This window comes from Anser anser, assembly GCF_964211835.1.
Source record: "Anser anser genome assembly, contig: HAP1_SCAFFOLD_414, whole genome shotgun sequence".
NCBI lineage: Eukaryota > Metazoa > Chordata > Aves > Anseriformes > Anatidae > Anser > Anser anser.
The window spans coordinates 5,351-23,471 of record NW_028153934.1 but is presented as its reverse complement, the minus strand read 5'-3'; the positions used below and the strand labels follow the sequence as shown (position 1 = coordinate 23,471).

The following is an 18,121-nucleotide window of genomic DNA, read 5'->3' as shown; positions in this document are numbered from 1 at the left end:
CGCGCGGACCCCGCCCCCTCCCTCTGACGCCACAGCCCCGCCCCCCTCCGCCGCCGCACTGCGCCGGGCCGAGCGGCTCCGGAAAGAGCCGAACGTTGCCGAGCGGCTCCGAACCCTCTCCGAACCCTTCCGAACCTTCCCCGAACCTTTCCGAACCCTTCCGAACCCTCCCCGAACCCATCCCGGGCCCCGAACGGTTCCGACCGGCTCCGAAGAGCCCCGAAAGGAGCCGAAGCGGCCCCGGCGCCCCCCCGGCGGCCATGCCGTGAAGCCCCCTCCTCATCCCGGGCCCTCAGCAGCGGTCGGGACCCCCCAGCCCCGCTCCTCCCCCCCCCCCGCCCGCGGGGACCGGGATCCGGCGGGGGAGGGGCCCATGGCCGGGGCAGGGGGCTGAGGGGGGCGGCGCGGAGGCAGCGGCGGGACGGGGAGGGCCGAAGGGAGCCGAACCGGGCCGAAAGGAGCCGAACCGGGCCCGAAGAGACCCGAACCCGGCCGAAGAGACCCGAACCGGGCCCGAAGAGACCCGAACCGGACCCGAACCCACCCGAAGGGACCCGAACCCGGCCCGAACCCACCCGAAGGGACCCGAACCCGGCCCGAACCCGGCCGAAAGGACCCGAACCGGCCCGAGCCGGGCTCGGCCCGCCATGGCCCTCAGCGGCCTCTCGCTGCTCCTCGGCCTCCTCATGGGTGAGTTTGGGGGGGGCCGGGACCCCCCCTGGACCCCCCAGGAACCCCCTGGCCCCCCCAAGGACTCCCCTGGACCCCCCAGGACCCTCCTAGACCCCCCTAGAACCCCCCCTCGACCCCCAAGGACCCCCTCAGACCCCCCCGGACCCCTCAGAACCCCCCTAGACCCTCATGGACCCCCCCAGGACCCCCCTAACCCCCCCCGGACCCCTCTAGACCCCCCCTTAAACTCCCCTGGACCCCCCCGGACCCCCCAGACCCTTAAAACTTCCCCATCCCTCAGGACCCCTCGGGATCCCCTCGAGGACCCCCAGAGGCCCTCAGGACCCTTCCGAACCCCCCCCCCCCCCCCCAAGTCCCGTCCCGGGACCCCAACTTGCCCCCCCCCCCCCCCCGCTTCCCCCCCCCCCCCCGTCAATGACAAGTGACACCACGGGGACAGATGACACCGGAGATGTCACCCCCCCCCCGAAGTGTCCCCTCCCCCCCCTCCAAGTGTCCCCTCCCCCCCCTTCAAGTGTCCCTTCCACCCCCCCAAGTGTCCCTCCCCCCCCCAAGTGTCCCCTCCCCCCCAACTGCCACCTCCCCCCCACCAAGTGCCACCTCTCCGCAGTGTCCCCGCTGTCACCTGTCCCTGCCGCAGTCCCTGTCCCCCCCCGCAACCCCCCCTCATCCCCAAGTGTCCCCTTTGCCGCAGTCCCTGCCCCCCCCCCCGCCCCCCCCCATGTCCCTGTCCCCTCCCCGGGGTCCCACCCCCCCCCCCCCCATCCCCCAGCCCACCCACCCGGTGTCACCGCCACCCGTGACGCGTCCCTGCGGTGCCGGGGGTGGCACACGCGTGTCACCAACCCCCCCCCGTGTCCCTGCAGTGCTCGGGGGGGGTGGCAGGGGTGTTCGGCCCCCCCCCTTTTTGCCTAAAACACGCGATCTAGTTTGGGAAGCTAAGCAGGGTCGGGCCCGGTCGGAGCTGGGATGGGAGACCCCATCCACCCTCCGATCCCATTGAACCCCGACTTCTCCCCAGTTTTGGGGTCGGGGGGGAGTCTCCCCTTTACCTGACCCCCCCATGTGACTCCCCCAATATTGGGGTGCTGGGGGGGGTCCCCATTTGGGTCCTTCCCCCATTTTCCCTATGCTCACCCCACCCTGGAACACCCCATTCAATTAGGAAGCTAAGCAGGGTCCGGCCCGGTTCCCACCTGGATGGGTGACCCCATCCACCCTCCGATCCCATTGAACCCCAATTTCTCCCAAATTTTGGGGTCGGGGGGCAGTCTCCCCTTTACCTGACCCCCCCCATGTGACTCCCCCAATATTGGGGTGCTGGGGGGGGTCCCCATTTGGGTCCTTCCCCCATTTTCCCTATGTTCACCCCCCTGGAACACCCCATTCAATCAAGAAGCTAAGCAGGATCAGGCCCGGTTCGCAGCTGGATGGGAGACCCCACCCTGCTCCGATCCCATTAAACCCCGATTTCTCCCCAATTTTGGGGTCGGGGGGGGCTGTCCCTATAACTGACCCCCCCCTTTACACCCCCCCCATAGCCTCGGGGGCGCAGGGGGGCTGCGTGGAGGTGGACTCGGAGACGGAGGCGGTGCTGGGGCTCCCCTTCAAGCTGCTGTGCATCGCCTGCAAGCGCCGCAGCGAGACCCCCGCCGAGGCCGAGGGCGAGTGGTTCTTCCGCCCCGAGGGCGCCCCCGACTTCACCAAGGTGTGTGTGGGGCCGCTTATGGGGCCGGGGGGGGCTTATGGGGCCGGGGAGGCGGTTACGGGGCCAGGGGGTCACTTATGGGGCGGGGGGGTGGCTTATGGGGCCGGGGGTGGGCGTTTATGGGGCCAGGGGGGGCGTTTATGGGGCCAGGCAGGCTCTTATTGGGCCAGGGAGGCATTTATGGGGCCGGGGAGGCACTTACAGGGCCAGGGGGGGCGCTTATGGGGCCAGGGAGGCGCTTATGGGGCCAGGGAAGCGCTTATGGGGCCAGGGGGGGCGTTTAGGGGGCCAGGGAGGTGGTTACGGGGCCGGGGGGGGCACTTATGGGGCTGGGGAGGCGGTTACGGGGCCGGGGGGGGGGCTCTTATGGGGCCAGGGAGGCGGTTACGGGGCCGGGGGGGCGCTTATGGGGCCGGGGAGGTGGTTACGGGGCCGGGGGGGCTCTTATGGGGCCCGGGAAGGGCACTTATGGGGCTGGGAGGGTGTTTATGGGGCCAGGGGGAGCTTATGGGGCCGGAGAGAGGGCACTTATGGGGCTGGGGGGGCGTTTATGGGGCCGCAGGGGGCGTTTATGGGGCCAGAAGGGCTCTTATGGGGCCCAGGAAGGGCGCTTATGGGGCCAGGGGGAGCTTATGGGCCAGGGAGGGGGCGCTTATGGGGCCGGGAGGGCGCTTATGGGGCACTTATGGGGCCAGGGGGGTGTTTATGGGCCAGGAAGGCACTTATGGGGCCGGGGGGGGTGCTTATGGGGCCAGGAGGGCACTTAGGGGGCTGGGGGAGAGCACTTATGGGGCGCTTATGGGGCTGCAGGGGTGCTTATGGGGCCAGGGAACGGTGCTTATGGGGCCATGATCCCAAGTCCTTTAGGGCTGTTACCCCAAATCCTTTAGGACCATGACTCCGAATCCTTCAGGTCCATGGCCCCAAACCCTTTAGGGCCATGACCCCAAATCCTTTAGGGCCGTGACCCCAAATCCTTTAGGGCCGTGACCCCAAATCCTTTAGGGCCGTGACCCCAAATCCTTTAGGGCCGTGACCCCAAATCCTTTAGGGCCATGATCCCAAATGCTTTAGGGCCATATCTCCAAATCCTTTAGGGTCATGATTCCAGTCCTTTAGGGCCGTATCTCCAAATCCTTTAGGGTCATAATCCAAGTTCCATAGGTCCCTGACCCCAAATTCTGTAGGTCCCTGACCCCAAATTCTGTAGGTCCCTGACCCCAAATTCTGTAGGTCCCTGACCCCAAATTCTTTAGGGCCATGACCCCAAATGCTTTAGGGTCATATCTCTAAATCCTTTAGGGTCATGATTCCAATCCTTTAGGGCCATATTTCCAAATCCTTTAGGGTCATGATCCCAAATCCTTTAGGGCCGTGACCCCAGATCCTTTAGGGCCGTGACCCCAGATCCTTTAGGGCCGTGACCCCAAATCCTTTAGGGCCGTGACCCCAAATCCTTTAGGGCCGTGACCCCAAATCCTTTAGGGCCGTGATCCCAAATCCTTTAGGGCCATGATCCCAAATCCTTTAGGGTCATGATCCCAAGTCTTTTAGGGTCGTGATCCCAATCCTTTAGGGTTGTAATCCCAAATACTTTAGGGCCATGATCCCAAATACGTGAGCGTCGTATCCCAAATTCTTTAGGGCCATGACCCCAAATGCTTTAGGGCCATGACCCCAAATGCTTTAGGGCCATATCTCCAAATCCTTTAGGGTCATGATTCCAGTCCTTTAGGGCCATATCTCCAAATCCTTTAGGGTCATAATCCAAGTTCCATAGGTCCCTGACCCCAAATTCTGTAGGTCCCTGACCCCAAATTCTGTAGGTCCCTGACCCCAAATTCTTTAGGGCCATGACTCCAAATGCTTTAGGGTCATATCTCTAAATCCTTTAGGGTCATGATTCCAATCCTTTAGGGCCATATCTCCAAATCCTTTAGGGTCATGATCCCAAATCCTTTAGGACCGTTACCCCAGATCCTTTAGGGCCGTGACCCCAAATCCTTTAGGGCCATGACCCCGAATCCTTTAGGGCCGTGACTCCAAATCCTTTAGGGCCTCCACCCTCCGTCCTCTCCCCCCCCAGATCCTCCACTACACCCCGGAGGAGGGCGCGTGGGTGGCGCCGGGCCCGTTCCAGGGGGTGCTGGCGTGGAACGGCTCGCGGGGCAGACCCCAAATCCTTTAGGGCCGTGACCCCAAATCCTTTAGGGTCATGATCCCAAGTCCTTTAGGGTCGTGATCCCAATGCTTTAGGGTCATGATCCCAAATCCTTTAGGTCCGTGCTCCCAAATCCTTTAGGGCCATGATTCCAAATCCTTTAGGGCCATGATCCCAAATTCTTTGGGGCCATGATACCAAATTCTTTGGGGCCATGACCCCAAATACGTTAGGGCCATATCTCCAAATCCTTTAGGGTCATGATTCCAATCCTTTAGGGTCATGATCCCAAATCCTTTAGGGTCATGATCCCAAATCCTTCAGGGCCATGATCCCAAGTCCTTTAGGGTCATGATTCCAATACTTTAGGATTGTAATCCCAAATCCTTTAGGGCCGTGACCCCAAATCCTTTAGGTCCGAGCTCCCAAATACGTGAGGGTGGTATCCCAAATTCTTTAGGGCCATGACCCCAAATGCTTTAGGGCCATATCTCCAAATCCTTTGGGGCCATGATCCCAAATCCTTTGGGGCCATGATCCCAAATCCTTTGGGGCCATGATCCCAAATCCTTTGGGGCCATGATACCAAATTCTTTGGGGCCATGACCCCAAATCCTTTAGGGTCACGATCCCAAATCCTTTAGGGCCATGATCCCAAGTCCTTTAGGGTCATGATTCCAATACTTTAGGATTGTAATCCCAAATCCTTTAGGGCCGTGACCCCAAATCCTTTAGGTCCGAGCTCCCAAATACGTGAGGGTGGTATCCCAAATTCTTTAGGGCCATGACCCCAAATGCTTTAAGGCCATATCTCCAAATCCTTTGGGGCCATGATCCCAAATCCTTTGGGGCCATGATCCCAAATCCTTTGGGGCCATGATACCAAATTCTTTGGGGCCGTGACCCCAAATCCTTTAGGGCCGTGACCCCAAATCCTTTAGGGCCATGATCCCAAATCCTTTAGGGCCATGATCCCAAATCCTTTAGGGTCATGATCCCAAGTCTTTTAGGGTCATGATCCCAATCCTTTAGGGTTGTAATCCCAAATACTTTAGGGCCATGATCCCAAATACGTGAGCGTCGTATCCCAAATGCTTTAGGGCCATGACCCCAAATGCTTTAGGGCCATGACCCCAAATGCTTTAGGGCCATATCTCCAAATCCTTTAGGGTCATGATTCCAGTCCTTTAGGGCCGTATCTCCAAATCCTTTAGGGTCATAATCCAAGTTCCATAGGTCCCTGACCCCAAATTCTGTAGGTCCCTGACCCCAAATTCTGTAGGTCCCTGACCCCAAATTCTTTAGGGCCATGACCCCAAATGCTTTAGGGTCATATCTCTAAATCCTTTAGGGTCATGATTCCAATCCTTTAGGGCCATATCTCCAAATCCTTTAGGGTCATGATCCCAAATCCTTTAGGACCGTTACCCCAGATCCTTTAGGGCCGTGACCCCAAATCCTTTAGGGCCATGACCCCGAATCCTTTAGGGCCGTGACCCCAAATCCTTTAGGGCCTCCACCCTCCGTCCTCTCCCCCCCCAGATCCTCCACTACACCCCGGAGGAGGGCGCGTGGGTGGCGCCGGGCCCGTTCCAGGGGGTGCTGGCGTGGAACGGCTCGCGGGGCAGACCCCAAATCCTTTAGGGCCGTGACCCCAAATCCTTTAGGGTCATGATCCCAAGTCCTTTAGGGTCGTGATCCCAATGCTTTAGGGTCATGATCCCAAATCCTTTAGGTCCGTGCTCCCAAATCCTTTAGGGCCATGATTCCAAATCCTTTAGGGCCATGATCCCAAATTCTTTGGGGCCATGACCCCAAATTCTTTGGGGCCATGACCCCAAATGCTTTAGGGCCATGACCCCAAATGCTTTAGGGCCATGACCCCAAATACTTTAGGGCCATATCTCCAAATCCTTTAGGGTCATGATTCCAATCCTTTAGGGCCATGATCCCAAATCCTTTAGGGCCATGATCCCAAATCCTTTAGGGCCATGATCCCAAGTCCTTTAGGGTCATGATTCCAATACTTTAGGATTGTAATCCCAAATCCTTTAGGGCCGTGACCCCAAATCCTTTAGGTCCGAGCTCCCAAATACGTGAGGGTGGTATCCCAAATTCTTTAGGGCCATGACCCCAAATGCTTTAGGGCCATATCTCCAAATCCTTTGGGGCCATGATCCCAAATCCTTTGGGGCCATGATCCCAAATCCTTTGGGGCCATGATCCCAAATCCTTTGGGGCCATGATACCAAATTCTTTGGGGCCATGACCCCAAATCCTTTAGGGTCACGATCCCAAATCCTTTAGGGCCATGATCCCAAGTCCTTTAGGGTCATGATTCCAATACTTTAGGATTGTAATCCCAAATCCTTTAGGGCCGTGACCCCAAATCCTTTAGGTCCGAGCTCCCAAATACGTGAGGGTGGTATCCCAAATTCTTTAGGGCCATGACCCCAAATGCTTTAAGGCCATATCTCCAAATCCTTTGGGGCCATGATCCCAAATCCTTTGGGGCCATGATCCCAAATCCTTTGGGGCCATGATACCAAATTCTTTGGGGCCGTGACCCCAAATCCTTTAGGGCCGTGACCCCAAATCCTTTAGGGCCATGATCCCAAATCCTTTAGGGCCATGATCCCAAATCCTTTAGGGTCATGATCCCAAGTCTTTTAGGGTCATGATCCCAATCCTTTAGGGTTGTAATCCCAAATACTTTAGGGCCATGATCCCAAATACGTGAGCGTCGTATCCCAAATGCTTTAGGGCCATGACCCCAAATGCTTTAGGGCCATGACCCCAAATGCTTTAGGGCCATATCTCCAAATCCTTTAGGGTCATGATTCCAGTCCTTTAGGGCCGTATCTCCAAATCCTTTAGGGTCATAATCCAAGTTCCATAGGTCCCTGACCCCAAATTCTGTAGGTCCCTGACCCCAAATTCTGTAGGTCCCTGACCCCAAATTCTTTAGGGCCATGACCCCAAATGCTTTAGGGTCATATCTCTAAATCCTTTAGGGTCATGATTCCAATCCTTTAGGGCCATATCTCCAAATCCTTTAGGGTCATGATCCCAAATCCTTTAGGACCGTTACCCCAGATCCTTTAGGGCCGTGACCCCAAATCCTTTAGGGCCATGACCCCGAATCCTTTAGGGCCGTGACCCCAAATCCTTTAGGGCCTCCACCCTCCGTCCTCTCCCCCCCCAGATCCTCCACTACACCCCGGAGGAGGGCGCGTGGGTGGCGCCGGGCCCGTTCCAGGGGGTGCTGGCGTGGAACGGCTCGCGGGGCAGACCCCAAATCCTTTAGGGCCGTGACCCCAAATCCTTTAGGGTCATGATCCCAAGTCCTTTAGGGTCGTGATCCCAATGCTTTAGGGTCATGATCCCAAATCCTTTAGGTCCGTGCTCCCAAATCCTTTAGGGCCATGATTCCAAATCCTTTAGGGCCATGATCCCAAATTCTTTGGGGCCATGACCCCAAATTCTTTGGGGCCATGACCCCAAATGCTTTAGGGCCATGACCCCAAATGCTTTAGGGCCATGACCCCAAATACTTTAGGGCCATATCTCCAAATCCTTTAGGGTCATGATTCCAATCCTTTAGGGCCATGATCCCAAATCCTTTAGGGCCATGATCCCAAATCCTTTAGGGCCATGATCCCAAGTCCTTTAGGGTCATGATTCCAATACTTTAGGATTGTAATCCCAAATCCTTTAGGGCCGTGACCCCAAATCCTTTAGGTCCGAGCTCCCAAATACGTGAGGGTGGTATCCCAAATTCTTTAGGGCCATGACCCCAAATGCTTTAGGGCCATATCTCCAAATCCTTTGGGGCCATGATCCCAAATCCTTTGGGGCCATGATCCCAAATCCTTTGGGGCCATGATCCCAAATCCTTTGGGGCCATGATACCAAATTCTTTGGGGCCATGACCCCAAATCCTTTAGGGTCACGATCCCAAATCCTTTAGGGCCATGATCCCAAGTCCTTTAGGGTCATGATTCCAATACTTTAGGATTGTAATCCCAAATCCTTTAGGGCCGTGACCCCAAATCCTTTAGGTCCGAGCTCCCAAATACGTGAGGGTGGTATCCCAAATTCTTTAGGGCCATGACCCCAAATGCTTTAGGGCCATATCTCCAAATCCTTTGGGGCCATGATCCCAAATCCTTTGGGGCCATGATCCCAAATCCTTTGGGGCCATGATCCCAAATCCTTTGGGGCCATGATACCAAATTCTTTGGGGCCATGACCCCAAATCCTTTAGGGTCACGATCCCAAATCCTTTAGGGCCATGATCCCAAGTCCTTTAGGGTCATGATCCCAAATCCTTTAGGGTCATGATCCCAAGTCCTTTAGGGTCATGATTCCAAATCCTTTAGGACCGTTACCCCAGATCCTTTAGGGCCGTGACCCCAAATCCTTTAGGGCCTCCACCCTCCGTCCTCTCCCCCCCCAGATCCTCCACTACACCCCGGAGGAGGGCGCGTGGGTGGCGCCGGGCCCGTTCCAGGGGGTGCTGGCGTGGAACGGCTCGCGGGGCAGACCCCAAATCCTTTAGGGCCGTGACCCCAAATCCTTTAGGGTCATGATCCCAAGTCCTTTAGGGTCGTGATCCCAATGCTTTAGGGTCATGATCCCAAATCCTTTAGGTCCGTGCTCCCAAATCCTTTAGGGCCATGATTCCAAATCCTTTAGGGCCATGATCCCAAATTCTTTGGGGCCATGACCCCAAATTCTTTGGGGCCATGACCCCAAATGCTTTAGGGCCATGACCCCAAATGCTTTAGGGCCATGACCCCAAATACTTTAGGGCCATATCTCCAAATCCTTTAGGGTCATGATTCCAATCCTTTAGGGCCATGATCCCAAATCCTTTAGGGCCATGATCCCAAATCCTTTAGGGCCATGATCCCAAGTCCTTTAGGGTCATGATTCCAATACTTTAGGATTGTAATCCCAAATCCTTTAGGGCCGTGACCCCAAATCCTTTAGGTCCGAGCTCCCAAATACGTGAGGGTGGTATCCCAAATTCTTTAGGGCCATGACCCCAAATGCTTTAGGGCCATATCTCCAAATCCTTTGGGGCCATGATCCCAAATCCTTTGGGGCCATGATCCCAAATCCTTTGGGGCCATGATCCCAAATCCTTTGGGGCCATGATACCAAATTCTTTGGGGCCATGACCCCAAATCCTTTAGGGTCACGATCCCAAATCCTTTAGGGCCATGATCCCAAGTCCTTTAGGGTCATGATCCCAAATCCTTTAGGGTCATGATCCCAAGTCCTTTAGGGTCATGATTCCAAATCCTTTAGGACCGTTACCCCAGATCCTTTAGGGCCGTGACCCCAAATCCTTTAGGGCCTCCACCCTCCGTCCTCTCCCCCCCCAGATCCTCCACTACACCCCGGAGGAGGGCGCGTGGGTGGCGCCGGGCCCGTTCCAGGGGGTGCTGGCGTGGAACGGCTCGCGGGGCACGCGGGACCTGCAGGACCTCTCGGTGCGCCTGGCGGCCGTGGGGCGGCCCCACGCCGGCCTCTACGTCTGCCGCCTCCGCCGCAACCTCACCTTCGAGGGCTACGTCTACAGCCTGGCCCGCAACAAGACCGTGCGCCTGGCCGTCGTCGACGAGGGTGGGCGGGGCTTGAGGGCGGTGGGCGGGGCTTAATCGGGGTGGGGTTCGGGGGGGCGGAGCCTCCGGGGGTGGGGTTTGGGGGAGGGGAAGGGGGGAGGTTGGGGTGGGGAAGGGGGAGGCTGGGGTGGAGGAATAAGGGGTGGTGGGGCTTTAAGGGGAGGGGCTAAGGAAAGGGGGAGGAGCTAATAAAAGGGGGAGGGGCTTACCCAAGGGGAGGGGCTTAGAAGGGTGGGGCTTACTGGGGGCGGGGCTTGGGAAGGGGCGGGGTTTGGGAGGGGTGGGGCATGGGGGTGGGGGAGGGTGTTAGGGGGCGGGGCTTATTGTGGGGGCGTGGTCTAGGCGGGAGGGGCGGGGCTTATAAATGGAGGCGGGGCTTCTGGATGGAGGCGGGGCTTGGGTGGGCGGGGCTTAGTAGGGGGCGGGGCTTATTTTAGGGTGGGGTGCGTTGGGTGCTGATAGGTCTCAGGGCAGCAGGGGGCGGGGCTTGGGATTCAAGGGGGCGTGGCTACGGATAGTGGGCGGGGCTTATTGTTAGGGGCGGGGCTTGAGGCGAGGGGCGGGGCTTGAGGTGAGGGGCGGGGTTTACGCGAAGGGGGCGGGGCCAGAGGGAAGGGCGAAAGAGCCCGGGGGCCTCCTAGAGGGGAGGGGGGCGGGGCTTGGGGGAAGGGGGCGTGGCTTGGGGAAGGGGGGCGTGGCCTGGGGGAAGGGGGCGTGGCTTGGGGAAAGGGGGCGTGGCTTAGGGGGCGGGGGGCGTGTCCCGCAGCGCGGCGGGACCTGGCGAGCATCGTGTCGGAGGTGCTGATGTACGCCCTCATCGTGCTGCTCACCCTCTGGCTGGCCGCCGAGATGCTCTACTGCTACCGCAAGGTGGCCGCCGCCTCGGCCCCGCCCCCCGACAGCGCGTGAGTGGGCGGGGCCGAGGGGCGGGCGCGGCCTCGGGGCAGGCGGGGTCACGGGGAGGGTGGGGTCGTGGGGTGGGAGTGGGAAGGGGACGGGGTGGGCGTGGTCAGGGGGCGGGCGTGGTCACGGGGCGGGCGTGGTCACGGGGCGGGCGTGGTCGAATGGGTGGGCGTGGTCGAATGGGTGGGCGTGGTCGAATGGGTGGGCGTGGTCATGGGGTGGGCGTGGTCGAATGGGTGGGCGTGGTCGAATGGGTGGGCGTGGTCATGGGGTGGGCGGGGTCATGGGGTGGTCAAGGGGTGTGGGCGGGGTCATGGAGTGGGCGGGGCCTAGGGTGGGGGTCCCAGTAGGCTCCCAGTGGGCTCCCAGTGGGGTGTAATGGGGCCCCAGTAGGAAACAGATTCCCAGTGGGGTCCTTATGGGGTCCCAGTGGGCTCCCAGTAGCATCCCAGTGGGGTCCCAGTGGGGAATGGGGTAGTTATGGGGTCCCTTCAGGGTCCCAGTAGGGTCCCAGTGGGCTCCCAGTAGGGTCCCAGTGGGGTCCCAGTGGGCTCCCAGTGGAGTCCCAGTGGGCTCCCAGTAGGGTCCCAGTGGGCTCCCAGTAGGAAATGGGGTCCCAGTGGGCTCCCAGTGGAGTCCCAGTGGGCTCCCAGTAGGGTCCCAGTGGGTTCCCAGTAGGAAATGGGGCCCCAGTGGGCTCCCAGTAGGGTCCCAGTGGGCTCCCAGTAGGGTCCCAGTGGGCTCCCAATAGGAAATGGGGTCCCAGTGGGCTCCCAGTAGGGTCCCAGTGGCGTCCCAATAGGAAATGGGGTCCCAGTGGGCTCCCATTAGGCTCCCAGTGGAGTCCCAGTGGGCTCCCAGTAGGAAATGGGGTCCCAGTGGGCTCCCAGTAGGGTCCCAGTGGGCTCCCAGTAGGAGATGGGCTCCCAGTAGGGTCCAAGTGGGCTCCCAGTAGGGTCCCAGTGGGCTCCCAGTAGGAGATGGGGTCCCAGTAGGGTCCCAGTGGGCTCCCAGTAGGGTCCCAGTGGGCTCCCAGTAGGAGATGGGGTCCCAGTAGGGTCCCAGTGGGCTCCCAGTAGAAAATGGGCTCCCAGTAGGGTCCCAGGGGAGTCCCAGTAGGAAATGGGGTCCCAGTAGGGTCCCAGTGGGCTCCCAGTAGGGTCCCAGTGGGGTCCCAGTAGGTTCCCAGTACGGTCCCAGTGGGTTCCCAGTAGGAAATGGGGTCCCAGTGGGCTCCCAGTAGGGTCCCAGTAGAAAATGGGCTCCCAGTAGGGTCCCAGGGGAGTCCCAGTGGGCTCCCAGTAGGGTCCCAGTGGGGTCCCAGTAGGAAATGGGGTCCCAGTGGGCTCCCAGTAGGGTCCCAGTGGGTTCCCAGTAGGAAATGGGGTCCCAGTGGGCTCCCAGTAGGGTCCCAGTGGGCTCCCAGTAGGAAATGGGGTCCCAGTGGGCTCCCAGTGGAGTCCCAGTGGGCTCCCAGTAGGGTCCCAGTGGGTTCCCAGTAGGAAATGGGGTCCCAGTGGGCTCCCAGTAGGGTCCCAGTGGGCTCCCAGTAGGGTCCCAGTGGGCTCCCAATAGGAAATGGGGTCCCAGTGGGCTCCCAGTAGGGTCCCAGTGGCGTCCCAATAGGAAATGGGGTCCCAGTGGGCTCCCATTAGGCTCCCAGTGGAGTCCCAGTGGGCTCCCAGTAGGAAATGGGGTCCCAGTGGGCTCCCAGTAGGGTCCCAGTGGGCTCCCAGTAGGAGATGGGCTCCCAGTAGGGTCCAAGTGGGCTCCCAGTAGGGTCCCAGTGGGCTCCCAGTAGGAGATGGGCTCCCAGTAGGGTCCCAGTGGGCTCCCAGTAGGGTCCCAGTGGGCTCCCAGTAGGAGATGGGGTCCCAGTAGGGTCCCAGTGGGCTCCCAGTAGAAAATGGGCTCCCAGTAGGGTCCCAGGGGAGTCCCAGTAGGAAATGGGGTCCCAGTAGGGTCCCAGTGGGCTCCCAGTAGGGTCCCAGTGGGGTCCCAGTAGGTTCCCAGTACGGTCCCAGTGGGTTCCCAGTAGGAAATGGGGTCCCAGTGGGCTCCCAGTAGGGTCCCAGTAGAAAATGGGCTCCCAGTAGGGTCCCAGGGGAGTCCCAGTGGGCTCCCAGTAGGGTCCCAGTGGGGTCCCAGTAGGAAATGGGGTCCCAGTGGGCTCCCAGTAGGGTCCCAGTGGGTTCCCAGTAGGAAATGGGGTCCCAGTGGGCTCCCAGTAGGGTCCCAGTGGGCTCCCAGTAGGAAATGGGGTCCCAGTGGGCTCCCAGTGGAGTCCCAGTGGGCTCCCAGTAGGGTCCCAGTGGGTTCCCAGTAGGAAATGGGGTCCCAGTGGGCTCCCAGTAGGGTCCCAGTGGGCTCCCAGTAGGGTCCCAGTGGGCTCCCAATAGGAAATGGGGTCCCAGTGGGCTCCCAGTAGGGTCCCAGTGGCGTCCCAATAGGAAATGGGGTCCCAGTGGGCTCCCATTAGGCTCCCAGTGGAGTCCCAGTGGGCTCCCAGTAGGAAATGGGGTCCCAGTGGGCTCCCAGTAGGGTCCCAGTGGGCTCCCAGTAGGAGATGGGCTCCCAGTAGGGTCCAAGTGGGCTCCCAGTAGGAGATGGGCTCCCAGTAGGGTCCAAGTGGGCTCCCAGTAGGGTCCCAGTGGGCTCCCAGTAGGAGATGGGCTCCCAGTAGGGTCCCAGTGGGCTCCCAGTAGGGTCCCAGTGGGCTCCCAGTAGGAGATGGGGTCCCAGTAGGGTCCCAGTGGGCTCCCAGTAGAAAATGGGCTCCCAGTAGGGTCCCAGGGGAGTCCCAGTAGGAAATGGGGTCCCAGTAGGGTCCCAGTGGGCTCCCAGTAGGGTCCCAGTGGGGTCCCAGTAGGTTCCCAGTACGGTCCCAGTGGGTTCCCAGTAGGAAATGGGGTCCCAGTGGGCTCCCAGTAGGGTCCCAGTAGAAAATGGGCTCCCAGTAGGGTCCCAGGGGAGTCCCAGTGGGCTCCCAGTAGGGTCCCAGTGGGGTCCCAGTAGGAGATGGGCTCCCAGTAGGGTCCCAGTGGGCTCCCAGTAGGGTCCCAGTGGGCTCCCAGTAGGAGATGGGGTCCCAGTAGGGTCCCAGTGGGCTCCCAGTAGAAAATGGGCTCCCAGTAGGGTCCCAGGGGAGTCCCAGTAGGAAATGGGCTCCCAGTAGGGTCCCAGTGGGCTCCCAGTAGGGTCCCAGTGGGGTCCCAGTAGGTTCCCAGTACGGTCCCAGTGGGTTCCCAGTAGGAAATGGGGTCCCAGTGGGCTCCCAGTAGGGTCCCAGTAGAAAATGGGCTCCCAGTAGGGTCCCAGGGGAGTCCCAGTGGGCTCCCAGTAGGGTCCCAGTGGGGTCCCAGTAGGAAATGGGGTCCCAGTGGGCTCCCAGTAGGGTCCCAGTGGGTTCCCAGTAGGAAATGGGGTCCCAGTGGGCTCCCAGTAGGGTCCCAGTGGGCTCCCAGTAGGAAATGGGGTCCCAGTGGGCTCCCAGTGGAGTCCCAGTGGGCTCCCAGTAGGGTCCCAGTGGGTTCCCAGTAGGAAATGGGGTCCCAGTGGGCTCCTAGTAGGGTCCCAGTGGGCTCCCAGTAGGGTCCCAGTGGGCTCCCAATAGGAAATGGGGTCCCAGTGGGCTCCCAGTAGGGTCCCAGTGGCGTCCCAATAGGAAATGGGGTCCCAGTGGGCTCCCATTAGGCTCCCAGTGGAGTCCCAGTGGGCTCCCAGTAGGAAATGGGGTCCCAGTGGGCTCCCAGTAGGGTCCCAGTGGGCTCCCAGTAGGAGATGGGCTCCCAGTAGGGTCCAAGTGGGCTCCCAGTAGGGTCCCAGTGGGCTCCCAGTAGGAGATGGGGTCCCAGTAGGGTCCCAGTGGGCTCCCAGTAGGGTCCCAGTGGGGTCCCAGTAGGAAATGGGGTCCCAGTGGGCTCCCAGTAGGGTCCCAGTGGGTTCCCAGTAGGAAATGGGGTCCCAGTGGGCTCCCAGTAGGGTCCCAGTGGGGTCCCAGTAGGAAATGGGGTCCCAGTGGGCTCCCAGTAGGGTCCCAGTGGGTTCCCAGTAGGAAATGGGGTCCCAGTGGGCTCCCAGTAGGGTCCCAGTGGGCTCCCAGTAGGAAATGGGGTCCCAGTGGGCTCCCAGTGGAGTCCCAGTGGGCTCCCAGTAGGGTCCCAGTGGGTTCCCAGTAGGAAATGGGGTCCCAGTGGGCTCCCAGTAGGGTCCCAGTGGGCTCCCAGTAGGGTCCCAGTGGGCTCCCAATAGGAAATGGGGTCCCAGTGGGCTCCCAGTAGGGTCCCAGTGGCGTCCCAATAGGAAATGGGGTCCCAGTGGGCTCCCATTAGGCTCCCAGTGGAGTCCCAGTGGACTCCCAATAGGAAATGGGGTCCCAGTGGGCTCCCAGTAGGGTCCCAGTGGGCTCCCAGTAGGAGATGGGCTCCCAGTAGGGTCCCAGTGGGCTCCCAGTAGGGTCCCAGTGGGCTCCCAGTAGGAGATGGGGTCCCAGTAGGGTCCCAGTGGGCTCCCAGTAGGGTCCCAGTGGGCTCCCAGTAGGAGATGGGGTCCCAGTAGGGTCCCAGTGGGCTCCCAGTAGGGTCCCAGTGGGCTCCCAGTAGGAGATGGGGTCCCAGTAGGGTCCCAGTGGGCTCCCAGTAGGAAATGGGGTCCCAGTACGGTCCCAGTGGGCTCCCAGTAGGAAATGGGGTCCCAGCGGGCTCCCAGTGGGCTCCCAGTAGGGTCCCAGTGGGCTCCCAGTAGGGTCCCAACGGTGTCTCCCCTCCCCCAGCTCCGAGTACCTGGCCATCACGTCGGAGAGCAAGGAGAACTGCGCGGGGGTGCAGGTGGCCGAGTAGCACCCATGGGTGCCCCCCCCCTCGCCCCGGCACCTCCCCCCCCTGCAATAACCCCCCGGGGGGGGCGGCACAGCCCCAGCGCCCGCGCCCCCACCCATGGGTGCCCCCGGGATGGGGACGGGCGGCGGGGCACCCATGGGTGCTGCTGGAGAGGACTCAGGGGTCGGGGCACCCATGGGTGCTGCCCTGGAGGAATTGGACGTTGGGGCACCCATGGGTGCTGCCTTGAAAAATTGGTGCCAGGGCACCCATGAGTGCTGCTGGAGAGGACTCAGGTGTCGAGGCACCCATGGGTGCTACTGGAGAGGACTCGGGTGTCGGGGCACCCATGGGTGCTGCCCTGGAGGACTCAGGTGTCAGGGCACCCATGGGTGCTGCTGTGGAGGAATTGAGCGTCAGGGCACCCATGGGTGCTGCTGAAGAGGACTCAGGGGTGGGGCACCCATGGGTGCTGCCCTGGAGGAATTGGACGTTGGGGCACCTGTGGGTGCTGCCATGAAGAACTCAGGCATTGGGGCACCCATGGGTGCTGCCGTGGAGGAATTGGTGCTGGGGCACCCATGGGTGCTGCTGGAGAGGACTGGGGTGCCAGAGCACCCATGGGTGCTGCCCTGGAGGACTCGGGTGCTGGGGCACCCATGGGTGCTGCCATGAAGAACTCAGCCTTGTGGGTGCTCCCACGAAGGACCCAAGCACCACAGCACCCATGGGTGCTACTAAGAAGGATCCAAGCATTACGGTGGCCAGCACCCATGGGTGTTCCTGGGAAGGAACTGGGCACCCGTGGGTGCTACCAGGAAGGAACTGGGAACCGGGGCACCCATGGGTGCTACCACGAAGGACCCGGAGGTCAAAACACCCATGGGTGCTCCCATGAGCACCGTGACACCCATGGGTGCCCCCGGGACGGACCCAAGCATTGGAGCACCCATGGATGCTGCTGTGAAGGACCCAAGCGTCAGAGCACCCATGGGTGCTTCCACGAAGGACTCAGCTCCCCCAGCACCCATGGGTGCCACCAGGAAAGACCCAAGCACCGGGGCACCCGTGGGTGCTATCCAAAGGCCCCGCCTCCCCCCGCACCCACAGGTGCCCCCAGGATGGCCCCGAGCACCCATGGGTGCTTCCTGCCCCGCCGCAGGGGCCCCTCGGGGCAAAGTCCTCCCTTTTCGAGGCCGAAGCGGCGCTTTGAGCCAAAATCCTCCCGTTTCGCCCCGGAAATTACGTTTTTTTTGTTGTTTTTTTTCAAAATTGTTTGTTTTTTTGCATGGGGGCCCCGTTTTGGGGCCAAAAAGCACCGGATCCGTCCACTCGGCCGCTTTTGCACGATTTTTTGGGGGCAATAAAAAATCCCCGGGAGCCCGCCCCGGGTTTGCGCTTTTTTTCTTGTTTTTTTGGGGTGAAAAAGCCCGATTTTAGGGGCGCCACTTGCACGAAGGGGAGGGCGAAAGCGGCGATTTTTGGCGGGCTGCCCCAAAAAGAGCCGGTTTCGACCCAAAATTCCGCGGCTGCCAGCGGGTGTTTTTTGCACTGATTCTTCCCCCCCTCCCCCCACGCTTCGCGGCCCCAGTTTTGGGGCGAAAAAAGCCAAAATCGGGTTTGCGGAGGCACTGAAATGTGCGTGGGTGATATGCAAACGAGCGGTATGCAAATGAGCCGGCATGCAAATGTGCAATATGCAAATGAGCCGGGGCGCGAACGCGCGCCCGAGCCAGCCTGTAAATGAGCAATATGCAAATGAGCCGAGCTGCGATCGGTATGCAAATGAGCCGATATGTAAATGATATGCAAATGAATCACCAATAAACCACTTGGATTGATCGATATGCAAATGAGTCGATATGCAAATGAGCTGGGTCCCTAATGACCCCGAATGGTGGGCCGGGGGATCACGTGACATCGTGGGCGTGCAAATGAGATGTTATGCAAATGAGGCGGTATGCAAATGAGGCGACGCTCAAATATACCACGGGCGAAAGACGGGGTGTGTCGATATGCAAATGAGCCGATATGCAAATCGATATGCAAATGAGCCCCCCCTTGCAGCGCTCCTGACTTGCTCCGGGCTCCGTTGGCCCCAAATCCCCCTTTTTTGCCCCCAAAACCCCGATGATGTCATCGTCCTCCCAGCCCCCGTTTTCTACTTTTTTCACCCCAAAAAGTGGGAGCAGGGCCCCGTTTTGGG

At 60.3% G+C, this 18,121-nt stretch overlaps 1 protein-coding gene across 1 annotated transcript; it reads left to right on the top strand.

Moving 5' to 3' along the window:
* The first annotated feature begins 30 nt into the window (after positions 1-30).
* Positions 31-17,762, top strand: SCN1B (sodium voltage-gated channel beta subunit 1). Its single transcript, XM_083853413.1, has 5 exons — positions 31-690; positions 2,235-2,401; positions 9,956-10,196; positions 10,962-11,100; positions 15,870-17,762. The coding sequence occupies exons 1-5, from the start codon at positions 648-650 to the stop codon at positions 15,934-15,936; spliced, it is 657 nt and encodes a 218-aa protein (XP_083709539.1). The 5' UTR covers positions 31-647; the 3' UTR covers positions 15,937-17,762.
* The last annotated feature ends 359 nt before the right edge of the window (positions 17,763-18,121 follow it).